The sequence below is a fragment of the Monodon monoceros genome, unplaced genomic scaffold, assembly GCF_005190385.1.
Source record: "Monodon monoceros isolate NGI ecotype Baffin Bay Population unplaced genomic scaffold, NGI_Narwhal_1 Super_Scaffold_3, whole genome shotgun sequence".
In the NCBI taxonomy this organism is placed as follows: domain Eukaryota; kingdom Metazoa; phylum Chordata; class Mammalia; order Artiodactyla; family Monodontidae; genus Monodon; species Monodon monoceros.
In genome coordinates this window covers 64,536,152-64,551,521 of record NW_021703780.1, presented here as the reverse complement: position 1 = coordinate 64,551,521, position 15,370 = coordinate 64,536,152, and the positions used below count along the sequence as shown (strand labels likewise).

Sequence of the window (15,370 nt, the reverse complement as noted above, 5' to 3'; positions counted from 1 at the left end):
TGCCCCTGTCCCAACCCTGGGTTCTCGTCTTAGGTTGTCCTCTCCACAAAGGGCAAAGACCTGGCTATCCCCACACACACCTGAGAGTGAGGGGCTGCCCTTCGTGGAGAGACTATAAATGGCCAATGATATAAGGTCATCACAGCCCCCACCCACCCCTGGGCATGGTCCATGGTCCACCCTCTTCCCATGTCCAGCTTTCACACTGTAAGTCCACCCCCACGATCCTGAGGCCTGTGCCAGGTAGGAAGAGGACCAGTGGCTCTAGGGACTAGCTAGCTACAGCGTCCATGTGCACATGCAAGCAAGCATGCCTGGGTGCACACAGAATGCAAACACATGTGCCCCTGGGCACCGCTGCACACACTGTGCTGTTGCCATCTCCTTTGGCATAAGAGCACACACACACACACAGACATAATCGCACGTGTGCACATACACCCTGCCACGTGCTCACCCACAGGCACATGGAGTGTGCACGGGACCAAGAAGACGTGGAGCACTGCCAGCAGCAGGCAGGGCTCTAGCGAGCCACCTCTTCCCCTGCCTCTAAATCCCCCACATTCCAGCTTCTCCTTGGCCCAGCTTTTCTGTGCCTGGATAGCCATGATCTTCAGGAAAGGCAGAAAATGTGTGTACCACGTGTGGGGTCAGCAAGCCAAGGATCAGATGCACCATACAACACAGGGAACCATTGTTTCAATGACAGTGGGCAGACAGCAGGAAAGACTGAGTGCCAGGCCATTCATTAATTCTGCAGACATGAACTTAGCATACTGAGATGAGACTCAGAGCTCTGCCCTGCAGATGCCCAGCTTGCCAGGAGATTCCTACCCAGTGGTGGAGTTGGTGCCATGAATGAGACCACCCAGAGCCCAGGGAGCCCAGAGGTGACACCCACCTGGCCTGGAAGCAATGACCAAACCAGGGAAGGATGTGAAGGGCTCCTCGACACCCCCTCTGGAGAAAGATATCGAGGGGTCCTGTTCGAGCAGTCATTTCCCAGGCTAGACTTCCAGCCCCAGCATGAGCTCCAACTTCCTCATTTGGGCAGTCACTCCTGTCAGCAGCTGTGGGGAACCATCCAGGAGAGACTCACTCAACATAGCCAGGGGTTTGGAGATGAACCCACCCAGGATGGGGTCAGAAGGCTCACTGAGAGGGTTCTGGTTGGGTGGAGCCCAGTTTCAGGCACAGAGAAGCGTAAGTCTGGCCTTCAGATACTGGCCTCAAGGCTTGTGGTGGGGCGGGGCAAGCATTTGGTCCATGTGCCTCTGTGACAAGGGACAGAGAAATGGCCAAGGACTTCCTTCAGAGGCTCTTCCCAGCAGTTCTCAGCCTCCTACAGTCAGGGGCCATGTCTGGTGGGGCACCATGGTGCTGTAGTTCACCTGTATCCCCATATCGCAGCCCAGGCCACCAGTAGTGATGCTGTTCAGGAAGGGTTCGAGGGTGATTAAACTGTCAAGAAAGCAGAGTCTATGCCATGTCATAGGTAACTTTTAGAGCTTGAGAAATTCAGTGCCACACAGGAGGGGGCAGGCTGAGCCAGCCACCCTGGATGGGACCTTGCAGGAGGGGAGGGGAGGTTGGGTAGAAGACTCTGCCACCAAGGTCTGGAGCCCTCACTTGCGCACACACACCCCGGTGTGTTTACTAGCTAGGGGAGGCCTGTCTGTAGCACAGCTTGCCCTAGCAACTGCCCACTTGGTTCTAAGTGGGTTCCGCTCTTTGGGTCAGGTTTTGGGAGCTGGGCAGAACGCCAGTCCCCTGGGGACTACTACCTGCCAAGACACTCCTGTGCAGCTCCAGGACTCAGGCTTTCCCCACACCTTCTACTCCGCACCCTCTACAATGGGTATAGGAAGGCCCCTCCGGTCCTTGTTGCCCGGTCAGTCCAAGGGCCTAAGGGAGCCTTTGAAAGCCTGGCCGGGGCCGGGAAGGCCAGCGCTCACCTTCTCTGCTGCCACCCCATCCTCAGCCCTCCTTCGAGTGAGATTCCGGGCTCAGGCTCCTCCAGGGTCGGGGCGGAGCCGGCTGAGGGAGGCCCCGCCCCCAGCCCGCCCCCGGCCCGGGGTGCGAATCCGGAGCGGCGAGCGGCGGGAGATGCTGGAGGTTCGCGAGCCGAAGTGGCTGCAGCTGGCGCCGCGTCTGCCCCGCGTGCCCGGAGCGGATTCTGCCCGCCGCCCCCGGAGCCCTCAGCGCCCCACTGAACCCGCGATCGCTTCCTCCCTGTGACCGACCAGCGCTGCAGGTGCGGGGTGACCCGGGAGGGGGTGGCGCTCCCGGAACGTACGTTGTGGGGTCTTAGGGGATTGAGTCTCTGGCTCGAGGTTCGGGTAGCCGAGTGCGCCGGGGCGCTGCAAGGGCTTGGGGTCCCGGCGGGGGCAGAGCACGCGGGCTCTGCAGATACAGGGCTCGGCGTGCGGGGTTGGGCTAAAGTTCCCCATCGCCTCAGACGGGTCGGGGGTCCCAAGGGAAGCCTGTGAGACTCAAGTCCAGGCCAATCTCCCCTCCTTGTCCCCCATCCCACCTCCGTCTCGCTGGGCTCCTAATTGTGGGAACATTAACCCTCCAACATTCGTGGTGCCCCGTGGGGGTAGGGGCCGAGGGCTCAGCTGTACCTCTGGACTCCCAGAGCTGCCTCCGGCCCCTCCCAACTGCCCCCGGGCCCCCTCCCTCCCGCTAAGCAGTCACTAATTTCCATGACAACGAGAGTTCTTTATGGACGACAACCTGAAGGGGGCTGGGCGGGGCTGCCGCGGAGTGGGGGAGGAGGCTCAAGCCCTTGGGGACCAGCAGCCCCCTAGCCAAGATCCATCTTCCAAGCCTGAACTCGAGGGCCCGCCGGGGGTCCAGGACACCGACCCAGCGCTGCGCGGTGGGGCTGGGGGACGCACATGTTTCTGCTGGGAGGTGCGGGGCTGGGTGCTCACACGTGTGCCTCCCGCATGTGTGTTGCTGTGCCAGCGGGGGCGAGTCAGCAGCACTGGGGAAGGGGGTCAGGGTGGCAGCACGGTGGGGAGCAGGGCCCCCGGCTGGCAGGGTGAACAATGAGCGAGTGAGTTTCTGCTTTCCCCAGCCTGTAGTGTCTGGCAGAGACCCTAGGCTCTCCCAGCCCCCCATAGCTCTGCCAAACTGCTTTTGTCCGCACCGCTAGGCAGAGCCTGCTTCACCAGGTTCCCTCCCAGGGAGCAGGGCTCTCTGTCCCTCACCAAAAGCTCAGTCTGCAGCAGTCCAGCCCCTATCCTGCCACCCTCCTCCAAGGCCCAGGCTTTGAGCAACACCCCCCCCCCCCCCCCCCCCGCCCCCCCCGGGGGTCCCGGTGCCCCCCCCCCCCCCCCCCCCCCCCCCCCCCGGGGAGCCCCGCGCCCTTCCCCCCCCCCCCCCCCCACTCCCAGTTGATTCCTGCCAGCTTTAGGCACCTGCTGGGCCCCAGTTTCCTCAGCTGGGCAACTGGTGACTCTACTCCCCTCGGTGTCAGGCGCTGGGCCCTGTGGTGGAGAAGAGGTCTCTCTCCCTTTCTTTTACAGCATTTGGTGTGGGCCCCCAGGTGCCATAGACTGCCTTTCCCATATCAGCTTTTGGCCCTCCTCTCCAGCCCTTGTCCTGGCAGGTGGGCAGTCCTTGCCCTGGGAGAAGACTACAGAGTCAGTGATATCCATCCAGGGAAACTGAGGCATAGTGGAGGGATGCTGTGCAGTTGTTATCCTGTTTCTAGGTTGCTTGGGGTGCTGTTTCTGGCCCTCAGACAAGATCCACTATCAGGGAGGGGGACGGTGGTGGCAGGGAATTAGGCTGAGCTGCAAGAGAGGCCCTGGGGACCCAAGGCCTCTAGAGGACAGCAGATGGGGGTGGGGGTGGCTGGGGAGTCTAGGCAGAGCTGGGTCAGCTGAGAGGAGGGGCTGTAAAGGGAAGCAGCCAGGTCTCCAAGCTTCATTTCCATCCCCCAAGCCTGTGCCTTCGACATGTTGGACCTTCCTCACCTAAGCTGCTGTGATGACAGGGAGAGAGGCTGAGGAACTGTTCTGAGGGGACCGCAACAGCTGGCCTCTTTCCCAGAGCTACGGCTGTCCCACACCAAGTTCAGTGCATGTCTAGGGGAATACAGGAGGGGTCAGTCTCAGAGGTCCAGGCATCAGGGGCAGCTCCTGGTCCAGGTGTGCAGAGCACATGGTCATGGAGGCCTTAGGGCTCTGCTGGGCATCCACAGGCCCCTTTGAAACCCCCTGCCCACCTTCCCTCCTGTGTCCTTGTGCCTGCATCCTTTTTGCTGTGTCAATTCTTTACTCCCCTTCCATCACAGGTTCTGCCTTTGTCTCTCTGTGTCCCTGCCCCTCTCTTTTCTAAAGTCTCTCAGTTCCCCACCTCCCCTTCCTTGATGGGGACCAGGGTCACAGAACCCATGGGGAAGGAATCAGGCCAAAGTCTCAGGGAATTCTTGGAGAATTTGAATAACACCTCTCCTCTCCCCTCCCCTCCCCTCTCCTTTTTAAAAAACTTCCATCACCATAGCAACCCTTTACTCTGGGGCCTTCCCTGAATTTCCCCTCCTCCGCTCACAGGGAAGCAGGGCCCCCAGTGAATTTTCCTTCAGGGGCTCAAAGACTGGGACCCCAGGTGCCTGGAAGGGGCCAGCTGGCTCTCGGCTCTGCCTGCTTATTGAAGGCTGAACTTTCTGGAGGCAGCACCTGATCCTATGCCCACCCCTGAGACTGGAGAGCACCCCCGCCCTCTGCCTGCGCCCTCATTAGATGGGAGAGAGTCAGCAGCAGGAACTACGGACCATGATTTAGCTAGAGCCTGAGGCCCAGCCAGGGCAGCCCCCTGCCCAGTTACCTAAAGCAGTTGGATAGTGGGCGAGAAACTTGACTCTGCCTCCTGACACAGACCTGAGAGTGAGGTCTCTATTTCTGCTGGTCCTGCATCCTGTGGGTGAGGTCTCTGCGGCAGGCTGGGCAGAGCTTCGGCCTAGGCATGTCTATTACAGCAGGAAACCCAGCTCCAGTCCCTGAGAGAGGAGAGCAGGGAAGGGGAGGGGTTGCCTGCAGGCTGGTGTTCACAGCTGCCACTAAATTGGGAGGTGTTGCCCACAGTTGTTGGGAGGCAGCTGGAGGCCTCCTGGGCCCCCCCTGGCCTCCCTAGGTTTACTGCAAGGTCTGAAGCCCCACATGGCAGAGGACCAGGGTGGCAGGTAACTCCTGTTTATGGCTACGAAATGTGGGGCTTGAATCAGGCTGACCCCAGTAGAGGAGGGGCCAGGACTCTCTGTGGGACCCCTGGGCCTCTGGAGCTGGCCTCTGTCCTATTCGGGCCTCCCCTGGGCCAGACTTGTCTTAGGCTACAGTAGGGTCCCTAGGGGACCCTTTATTACCAAGGCAGAGGCTCCATCAGCATTGCCTGAGGGGCCAGACCTGAGGAGCAGGCAGTAGCTAGGGAATGCTTGGCCCTCAGGCTCCCTTAGAGGCTCCCCCAGGCTCTGCACTTCCCCCAAGCTCCCTTTGGACCGCCCCGTGTGCACACCAGTCAGTTTCTCTGCAGAGAATGGAAGGAACCACGTCTTTAGGGAAACGGCAGCTATGGGACCTCTGTGCCCTCCCATGTCCCAGTGTGGACTTAAGGCCGAGCCCAGGTCCCTTGTCATTGCGGGGGAAGCCCTCTATTGTTGGATGTTGAGTCTGGGCTGTCCAGGCCATGGGGGTTAGAAATGCACGCCCTCTTTCTGCCTGGCCTTCTACTGTTCTTGAAGCCGTCCCTCAGTTTCTCCTCCCTGCTTTGGGGCCAGGGCCCCCTTGTTGCAAGCAGGTGCCAGGGGCTTGGTACGCACACCAGCAGCCTCCTAGGCAGCAGCAGTGGGTAGCAGATGGTAGAGTGGGTGGGGGTGGAGGGGACCAAGATGCTAATCTGAAGCAGGGCCCCCTTTTCTCCTCTCTTTGCCCTGGGGCCAGGTTGGGGGTGAAGGCAAGTGAGTGCAGTTAGGTTGGTGAGGAGAGGCAGTGACTGGCTGAGATCAGGGCCGCTGTGGGAGGGAGGAGACAGATCTGTCCCTGCCCCTGCCATGAGGCTTCAGGACATGGCTCCAGGCTGATGTGACTGAGCAGAGGTCCGGATTTCCGTGGTGGAGACAGACCCCCATGACCAGCCCTGGGTCCCTGCGGGTACGAGTGCCTGTGCACGGCCAAAAGCTGGGCCAAGATCAGGGACAGGCACGTACAAAACCTCCCACGCCATGCGGCTGAGCAGGGAGCTCTTGGTGTGGGGTGGGTGGAGGTGGAGTTTGTGGAAGTTACCTCAGCGAAGGGTGGTTTTGAGCCTGGAGCTTCAGGATCGTTGCAGCCAATCTGTGGCACAAATAGCCTTATAATGTCAGAAACCACAATGAAAGAAGAGATTTAGCCCTGGTCTCAGCACCTAGCTCATGTGGAGGCTGCTCCACAGAGAGGCCAAGATGGGCAGTGCCCTTGCCAGTGCCCACAATTCCTGCCATTGGATGGACACAGTTGAGCTGGCGAGTCACCTGTTGTTGGTTGTTTAGGTAGTTGCTGATTTTTTTAATGTTAAAAATAACTCTGCCGTGACAAATAGGATACTGATGGGAGGCTTTGGGGGAAGGGCATTCCTGCCAGAGGGAACAGTGTAAGCAGAGCAGCAGAGCTGGGACACAGGTCCCTCCCAGCCCTCCTGGGGGACCTGTAGGCTGAGGTACAACCCTCCCACCCAGTACAGGGCCCTTGGATTGCAGCCTGGGAAGGGAATTGCTGCACATAAGACCAATGAGGGGACAGATGCAAGCCCCCTCCCCCGGATTGTTTGGGCATAGAGATGGGTGGCCGGCAGTGGTGGGTGGCCATGCCTCTGCTCTCAGCTGTGAGAGTGGGATTCTAGGCACAGGCTCCTTCCCGGCAGATGCAGGAGCAGGGCTGTGACCATGGCGGCAAAGATACGCAGTCAGGGACGATCTTCAAAGCTTCTCTTGTTTGCCTCTGCAGTGCCTCACAAGATGGCTTAAGCCCTAGCTTGAATCACACTGATGAAATGCGTTTGTGTTCCCTGAGTCCAAAGAACCTGGATGGAATTTGTTCCCTAAAGCGGAGGGCAAATTTGAGGGAGAACTTTCAGGACTGGGTGCCCTAGGAAGTGGGTAGCCTCCGCCCGGGAGGAAACAAGCAGCAGCCAGCACTGACCAGGGGGCTTGTGTGGGTCCTGGCCTTTGACCCTGGCTGGCAGAGTCCCTCTGACCAAGCTGCTTCCTCTGGTGGTGGCTTCCTCTCTCCTTCACTACCCTGTGGCTATGAGTCACTTCAGGTAGGGGGGCATCTAGGTAGCCAAGGCCCCAGCCCAGCCCCTTAGCATAGCAAGTGCTAATCGGGGTGGAGGGAGACTATGCCCAGTCAGCAGAGGCAGAGCAGTTTCAATGCAGCCTCAGTGTGAAGTGTGTTATCATCCCAGTGTCACACCAACCAGGCATTAAGGAGGCTGACTCTGGGTCAGGTCTGGAAAGGTCCAGACACTGTCACCAATTCCCCTCCTGAAGTTTACCTCTGAGCAAGGGCTGTGAGTGCCTTTTCCTGTGGGTGCTGGAGCCAGTTCACTCAGCACCGCAGGTGAGGATTGGGCTGGCAGGGTTGCAGACCTGGCGGGTGCCATGCTCCGGGTGCCAGAGTGCCTGGAACCTACTGGAGTCAGCTGCGTGTGGTCATCCTTGTGCCTGGAATAGCCACCCCTGGCCAGGGGCCTCTCCCCTGGACCTGATGGTCCAGGTCTCCTGCGGGCCCTGGCAGTGAGGCACTAGGCAGGCTTATCTTGCTTTTCTGGACCATTACCCCTTCATGCCTCCTGGCAAATCCTTTCCCTCTAAGGCCCAGCCCTAATGCTGCTTCTTCCTCAAAGCCTTTCCTCATTTCTCCACCCAGATGGGGGTTCTCCCTCTGAAGAATCCCCAAGCAATATTTATTTATTTATTTATTTATTTGCACCGGGTCTTTGTTGCGGCAGGCGGGCTCCTTAGTTGTGGCATGCGAACTCTTAGTTGCGGCATGCATGTGGGATCTAGTTCCCTGACCAGGGATCAAACCCGGGCCGCCTGCACTGGGGGCGTGGAGTCTTATCCACTGCGCCACCAGGGAAGTCCTGCAGTATTTATTAAATCAGTAAAAGTCATCACAGTACAAATCCTAACAGAAAATTAATAAACAATAGGTATAAATCTGCCCCTCTGACACCCAATTCTTTCCCCCAAAGAGAACTCTTATTTTCGCCCAGAAAAGAGTCTGTGAGTGTACACAGGTATATAAACTTTAAAAAATTTTTCCCAGTGTAGCACGCTTTACCCACCATTCTGTCCCCTGCTTTTTTTCAGAGACTGTCCTACAGTAGCACATTTTGATCTATTTTATGCTTTTTAATAGCTATCAAGTATTCTTCAGTATGGATAGCCATAATTTTTATTAACATTTTTTTATTGTGAAATATAAGATCTAGGAATGTGCCCAATATGTGTATGTACATTTTTACAAATTATTATAAAGTTGAACACCTGTTAAACCACGACTCAGGTGGTTCTCAGGTTCAGAAATAGGTCCTCCAGAATCCCCCCGCCCCCAATCACAACCTCTTTGTTTCTCTTAGAAAGACTCATGGTGTTTATTTCTTAGTGTTTCTTTATAATTTTACCAGTATGTCTGTATCCTTAAACAGTATAGGTTAGTTCTGCCTGTTTTGAACTCTGTATCAGTAGAATCACACTATATGTATTAGGTATTTTTTTCACTCAACACTGTATTGGTGAGATTGACCATGTGCTTGCGTAGAGCTGTAGCTCCTCATTTCCATTGTTTTGTAACAATATTCCATTGTGTGACTGACTCTACCACAATACATCTTGCTCTTGATGGATATGTGGGCTGTTTCCAGTTTGGGGCAATTCTGAATATTGCAGCCATGAGCACTCTTGTACCAGTGTCCTGCTGCACAAATGTACATAGTTAGCAGTGCAATTGTTGGTGCACAGGATATGTTCGACTTCAGTAGTTTTACCAAACTGTTTAGCAAAGGGGAGACTTGCCCTCCACCAGCAGTGCTCGTGTTCTCCACATCTTTGCCAACACTTGGCATCTTCAGACTTGTGGAGATGATTCTCTGATGGGTGGGTAGATACAGCCCCTTTCATCTGTGGAATTACTGAAATTTAAATAAATCATTTGATAAATCTTCTTTAGATTGTATATAATGCAAAGTGATTCACGGATATGTCAGTTTACTGTATTTTTCATAAGCGCAGGGGCTTGTTGTAGTTCGGGCAGCCAAGCTGAGTGGTTGGAGGTACAGCCAGAAAAGCAGGCACTGGATCTGAGCCTGATCACCCTCTAGCCCTTCCTGGTGTAGACTCTGCCTCTGACTTGGTCTGAGACAGGTTGGGGTTTCCCAAACGCAACCTTTACATTGTGGGGAGAAGTGGGCTGTGGTACAGCTGAACCAGACCGCATCCTGCCCACAGCTCAGAGCCCGGCAATGCCGTTTGGGTGTGTGACTCTGGGTGACAAGAAGAACTATAACCAGCCATCGGAGGTGACTGACAGATATGATTTGGGACAGGTCATCAAGACGTGAGTGCCGGGTCTGTTGGGCAAGGGTGGGTGGGCAAGGGCTGGGGAAAGGGGAGCGGAGTACAGCCCACGCTGAAGCCAGGGCTGAGTGGAGTGCCTGCTGGCTGCAGTGAGGAGTTCTGTGAGATCTTCCGGGCCAAGGACAAGACAACAGGCAAGCTGCACACCTGCAAGAAATTCCAGAAGCGGGATGGCCGCAAGGTGCGGAAGGCAGCCAAGAACGAGATAGGCATCCTCAAGATGTGAGTATGAGGCCCAGGGGTGGGGTGGGGTAGGGGAGGTAGCCGGGAAGGGCTTCGAGGTCCGGAGGTCTCAAGCAGTACCAGCCTCTGGCCAGTTAGTCTGCTGTGGCTCACAGTGGCGACCAGAGCCTCTCTTAGGGGTTCACCCAGCCCTATCTATTGACTCTTCTCTCTGTTGCCAGGGTGAAGCATCCCAACATCCTCCAACTGGTGGATGTGTTTGTGACCCGCAAGGAGTACTTTATCTTCCTGGAGCTGTGAGTGTGGGTCTGGGGTTCCAGGATTCCTCAGTCCCCCAGGTCTTTACCTGCTCTGCTCTCTGCAGCCAGGGAAGGCCCCCCTTCTGGACCCTTGGGGTCCCAGGTCCCTGTGCCTTGCCCAGCCAGCTGCCTGGTGTAGGCAGCCTGCCCACATGCTCCTGCCCCACCCCCGATCCTGCCCACGCCGGGCTCAGGGGCTGGTGTCCCTCAGGGCCACGGGGAGGGAGGTGTTTGACTGGATCCTGGACCAGGGCTACTACTCGGAGCGAGACACGAGCAACGTGGTGCGGCAGGTCCTGGAGGCGGTGGCCTACCTGCACTCACTCAAGATCGTGCACAGGAACCTCAAGGTGAGGCCAGCAATCAGGTCAAAGGGTCAGCTGGCAGCCGGCCTGGGGCTGGGGTGGGCAGCACCTCAGGGCCGTGGTCCAGCCTCTGAGGGTTCCATGGTCTCTTCCTCTGCCCACCCACATGCCATTCCTGGCTGGAGCAGCTGGAGAACCTGGTTTACTACAACCGGTTGAAGAACTCAAAGATTGTCATCAGCGACTTTCACCTGGCTAAGCTAGAGAATGGCCTCATCAAGGAGCCCTGTGGGACCCCCGAGTACCTGGGCAAGCAGGGAGTGGGGCGGGGCAGGGTGGGACACAGCCTTCAAGGAGTGGCTCTGGGTGGGGTGCGGGGGGGGGAAGGAAGTCCCTATCCCAGCAAATGGGTGTGAGTGGTACAAGGCCTGGCCAGGCCTGATATTGACCAGCAGGTGGACACTGTTTGCAGCCCCAGAGGTGGTAGGCCGGCAGCGGTATGGACGCCCTGTGGACTGCTGGGCCATTGGAGTCATCATGTACATCCTGTGAGTGGATAAGCCGGCAAACAGCCTGGCAGCCAGGTGGGGTGGGGGTCTGTGTCCATGGCCTTCCTGAGTGACCCTGTCCTTGGGCCCCTGTGCAGGCTTTCAGGGAATCCACCTTTCTATGAGGAGGTGGAGGAAGATGACTATGAGAACCACGACAAGAACCTCTTCCGCAAGATCCTGGCTGGCGACTATGAGTTTGACTCTCCATACTGGGATGACATTTCGCAGGCGGGTGAGGAGGTGCCCAGCATGAGGGCAGAGTGAAGGGTTGGCGTGGGGGACTGCTCTCAGCCTTCTCTGTTGGACTCTGATCCTATCCCCGAGCCCATTCATCACCTCTAGACAGTGAAATGGGGTGCCCAAGCCTAGCCTCTCCCTGGCTTTGTCCCCAGCCAAAGACCTGGTCACAAGGCTGATGGAGGTGGAGCAAGACCAGCGGATCACTGCGGAAGAGGCCATTTCCCATGAGTGGTGAGCAGGGCCCAGGGAGGATGGGAGGAGAGGCCAGGGGTCCCTTGGCCTCTGTCCTCCTCACACCTAGCAGCCTCTATCCTTGAGGCCTCAAATTGGGGTTCAGGGGGCACCCAGAGCTCAGGCCAACCCAGAGGGTCTGCCTGGTAATCCTTGGGTCTTACAAGGAAAGGGCTGGGCACAGTCTCCATGAAGGCCATACCCCCTCAGATCCAGACGCACTTGCACCCTTTCCAGGATTTCTGGCAATGCTGCTTCTGATAAGAACATCAAGGATGGTGTCTGTGCCCAGATTGAAAAGAACTTTGCCAGGGCTAAGTGGAAGGTAAGGCTTGGATGGCTCCCTTTCCTGGCTTGATCCCAAGTGCTCCTTCTGGCACCACAGTTTCTTGCCTGCATCACACCCCTGCAGCCACACACAGGCTTTTCTTCAACCGTCAGGTGTAGCTGTAGCCACTGCTGCTACCTTAGGCAGGTGTGCTGAGCAGCTGGGTCCCCGGCCCTAGGTTGGTCAGAGGCAGCCAGGGCACGATGGAACGGTCTGGGTTTGGCCTTCGCAAAGGAATGGATCCAGCTTCTGTAAGCCTTGCTCTGAGCCTCTCTCCACTGTCCTTCTTTCAGAAGGCTGTCCGAGTGACCACCCTCATGAAACGGCTCAGGGCACCGGAGCAGTCCAGCACGGCTGCAGCCCAGTCTGCCCCAGCCACAGACACTGCCACCTCTGGGGCTGCAGGCGGGGCCACAGCTGCAAGTGGAGCTGCCCCAGCCCTTGGGGGCAGTGCCACCCCAGCCACAGCGGGTGGTGTTACAAAGAGTGATAATGTAGCCCCTGTAGACCGTAGTGCCACCCCAGCCACAGATGGCAGTGCCACTCCAGCCACTGATGGGAGCATCACCCCAGCCACTGATGGGAGCATCACCCCAGCCACTGATGGGAGTGTCACCCCAGCCACTGACAGAAGTGTTACTCCAGCCACTGATGGGAGAGCCACACCAGCCGTGGAAGAGAGCACCGTGCCCACTACCCAAAGCAGTGCCACACTGGCCACCAAGGCTGCTGCCACCCCTGAGCCGGCTTTGGCCCAGCCGGACAGCACAGCCCCAGGGGGCGCAACAGGCCAGGCTCCACCCTCTAGTAAAGGGGAAGAGGCTGCTGGCTCTGCCCAGGAGTCTCGGAGGGAGGAGACCAGCTGAGTGGGCAGGCTGTGGGGGGGCGGGGGATGGGCAGGAGGGTGGGAGAGTGGATGAGGGGCTTCTCACTGTACAGAGAGTCACTGGCATGATGCCCTCGCTCTCCCCTGCCCCTGCCTCCCAGCATGGGGCATGTCTGGGGGCCACAGGAGAGCAGTTTCGTCTCCTGTGTGTGTGTGTGTGTGAGTGGTGGGCAGGCCAGAGGCAGGACCAGCCCCAGCCCCTGCATGGATTCCTTGTGGCTTTTCTGTCTTGCTAGCTTCATCAGTTTCTGTTTCTTGTGGGATGCTGCTCTAGGGATACTCAGGAGGTCCCTGCACCCCTCCCCCTTCCCTTTTTGCCTCACAATTCCCCCAGGCAGGCCCTGCAGGTCCCATCCTCTCCCAGGCCCTAAATTGGGTGGCCTTGCCCTGAGAGCTGGTCCTCCAGCGAGGCCCTGTCAGCGGTCTTAGGCTCCTGCACATGAAGGTATGTGCCTGTGGTGTGTGGGCTGCTCTAGGAGTGGAAACAGGTTGGTATAGAGAATGCTATAATCTCAGGCAGTATGCTTTAAGACAAGACTGGTCACATGGCTGGGGGCACTGCTTGGTAGCCATGGGGGTCCTCAGAAGTGAAAGAGAATGAGTTGGAGGCTAGAAGCCTCCATCTTTGTCCCTGGGAAGTCTCTCCCAAGATTCTTGTTCTATTTCCTGCCCTCCTGGGTCCTGCAGTGGGTTGCCCTGTGCCCTGAACTGCCTGAGCCTGTAAGGGGAAGGAGGAGCAATGAGGATGTGGCAATGAGATCTGGGAGGGCAGAGTGCAGGCCCAGCACCTAGTTTATCAGCCTAGCTGGGTCCTTACCCTGGGCCAAACAAGGAGTGCTGCCCCTGGCTCTTCCCACATGGGCTCCCTCAGGCTTAGTCCACAGTCCTCTCCATACCTGGGGGCCTGCTGTATGGCAGTGTCCCATAGTCTGATTCGGGGTTTGCCTTTCACAGGGGCAGATTTTCTGCTCTCTCAATTCAACAACAAAATAGAGAGGAACCCCCTCTATGTCTATGACCCACTTTCCCTTCTATCAAGGCTTAGAGAGAGGCCCAGGTGCCTCTGAGCCACGCTGAGTTGCTTTTGCTGGAATGAGGGAGTGGAACAAAGCTCCCCAGTTTCCTAACGGAGGCTCCTGGCAGGTGCCCTTTGTCAGACCCCACTACAGCCTGGGCAGGCAGCTGCACTGGTCCTGGCCCTCGCTTGGCACTTGGGGGTAGTCCTGCCCTTCTCCCTGCATGCCTGTGGGTCTGCTCTGGTGTATGAAGGTCGGTGGGCTGTGTACCTGCTGAACCTGGCAAATAAATGTCACTCTGCCAAAGCCTCTGGCCACCCTCTCGCCTTTGCTTCCTCTATATTGCTGGGGAAGGGCCCCTGGAAGGCAATGGGGAGGGGAGAGGCCGGGAGTTAGGTTCACAGGTAGTGAGTGGTCTGTGCTCAGTGCCATGCGGATTGCTTGGGCTGAGAGTACAGTTCATCCCTGCCACAGGGTGTTCCTTGATGGTGTGGCAAGGTCCTCCTGGACTCCAGAAATCCATGTGGGTGGTGGGTACTGTGCTGGGCGTGTGCCAAGGAATAACCTCTGGTCTACGTTCTGACAAGTCCTGTTGAACAAGGAGCCCTTATCTTAACTTAGGCGTAGACCTGGAACCCACCAAGTGCCATCCACCATAGGGAGGGACCTTTGGGCTTCCCTGGGTTGGGGAGTGGATGCAGGGTGGGCATTACACAAAGATTCTAGCCTGCCCTTTGTGTTGATTCCTCTTTCCTGTAAACAACACCTTTGCCTTCCACATAGGCCCCAAGGACTTTACTGTGGGTCTACTTCAGGTGGAACAGATCAGCTTTATATTATGGGGCTCTGTACAAGGTTTTTTTCTGGCGAGACGGGAGTAACACTGCTAAAAATAATTAATCATGAAAACTCCTAGGAATACTTGTTCCAGCCCAGATCAGCCCAGGTGAACTCACCAGGTATGCTGCTCTTTCTCAGAGAGGACCCCAAAGATAACTTCTCTGATGTGGGAATAAGAAAAAGGTTTGTTAGCCACTCATCTATGAAGCATCTGGACCTCCAAAATTCCAACCCTACTGCAGTCCCGAGGAAAAACTTGTTCCTCCTGAGAGCTAGGAACTAAAGTCAGGATACTGACCCTGCCACCTCTAAACTTAGGGATCATCAAGCTTTGCTTGTATAGAGCCAGGGTGAGCTTGAGGTGTCTGGACCTGTGTCCATCTTTCTAGGACCACTCAGAGCGGAAGGCTGAGAGGGTGGAGCGTTCTTTTGGTCTGGGAGCTATGGGCTTCCACCATATGGTCGAGCACTGTCCAGAGGCCAGGGGACCCGCTCTCCATCGGGACCGTCGTCCCATTCCCCTACGGCCGCGGTCTTCTCGACTCCCCCGAAGTGCAGAGGAGGCTACGCCGAGAGAACAAGGCTGAGAAGCCCGTGTCCAGCGCACCTGGCACCAGCTCTGGCTTGGGACCATAACTCCCAGTCTTGCCCCAGAAAGGGGCCCGGCCGGCGGCGCAGCTGCTCTTCGTGCCAATCCAACGCTGCGCTCCTGCGGTACCGGCTGTCTTCCCGCGAGCCGCCTGAGAATTACCGCTAACAGTTTCAGGCCCGCGCTCGGCCCCAGGATTCTTTACGGCCGGTGGGCCGTTAAGCCCCGCCCCTGAGGGTTCGTCCAATCCGGACCCAACCTTCAGTCCGCGCTTTCA

At 57.3% G+C, this 15,370-nt stretch overlaps 1 protein-coding gene across 1 annotated transcript; it reads left to right on the top strand.

Moving 5' to 3' along the window:
• Positions 1-2,138: 2,138 nt before the first annotated feature.
• CAMKV (CaM kinase like vesicle associated) lies at positions 2,139-13,966 on the top strand. Its single transcript, XM_029242972.1, is given in 11 exon segments — positions 2,139-2,254; positions 9,497-9,605; positions 9,716-9,847; positions 10,030-10,104; positions 10,319-10,457; positions 10,601-10,786; positions 10,788-10,960; positions 11,059-11,195; positions 11,356-11,434; positions 11,672-11,759; positions 12,056-13,966. Coding segments are annotated over 10 exon segments (1,677 nt in total). The 5' UTR covers positions 2,139-2,254; positions 9,497-9,510; the 3' UTR covers positions 12,629-13,966.
• Positions 13,967-15,370: the final 1,404 nt, after the last annotated feature.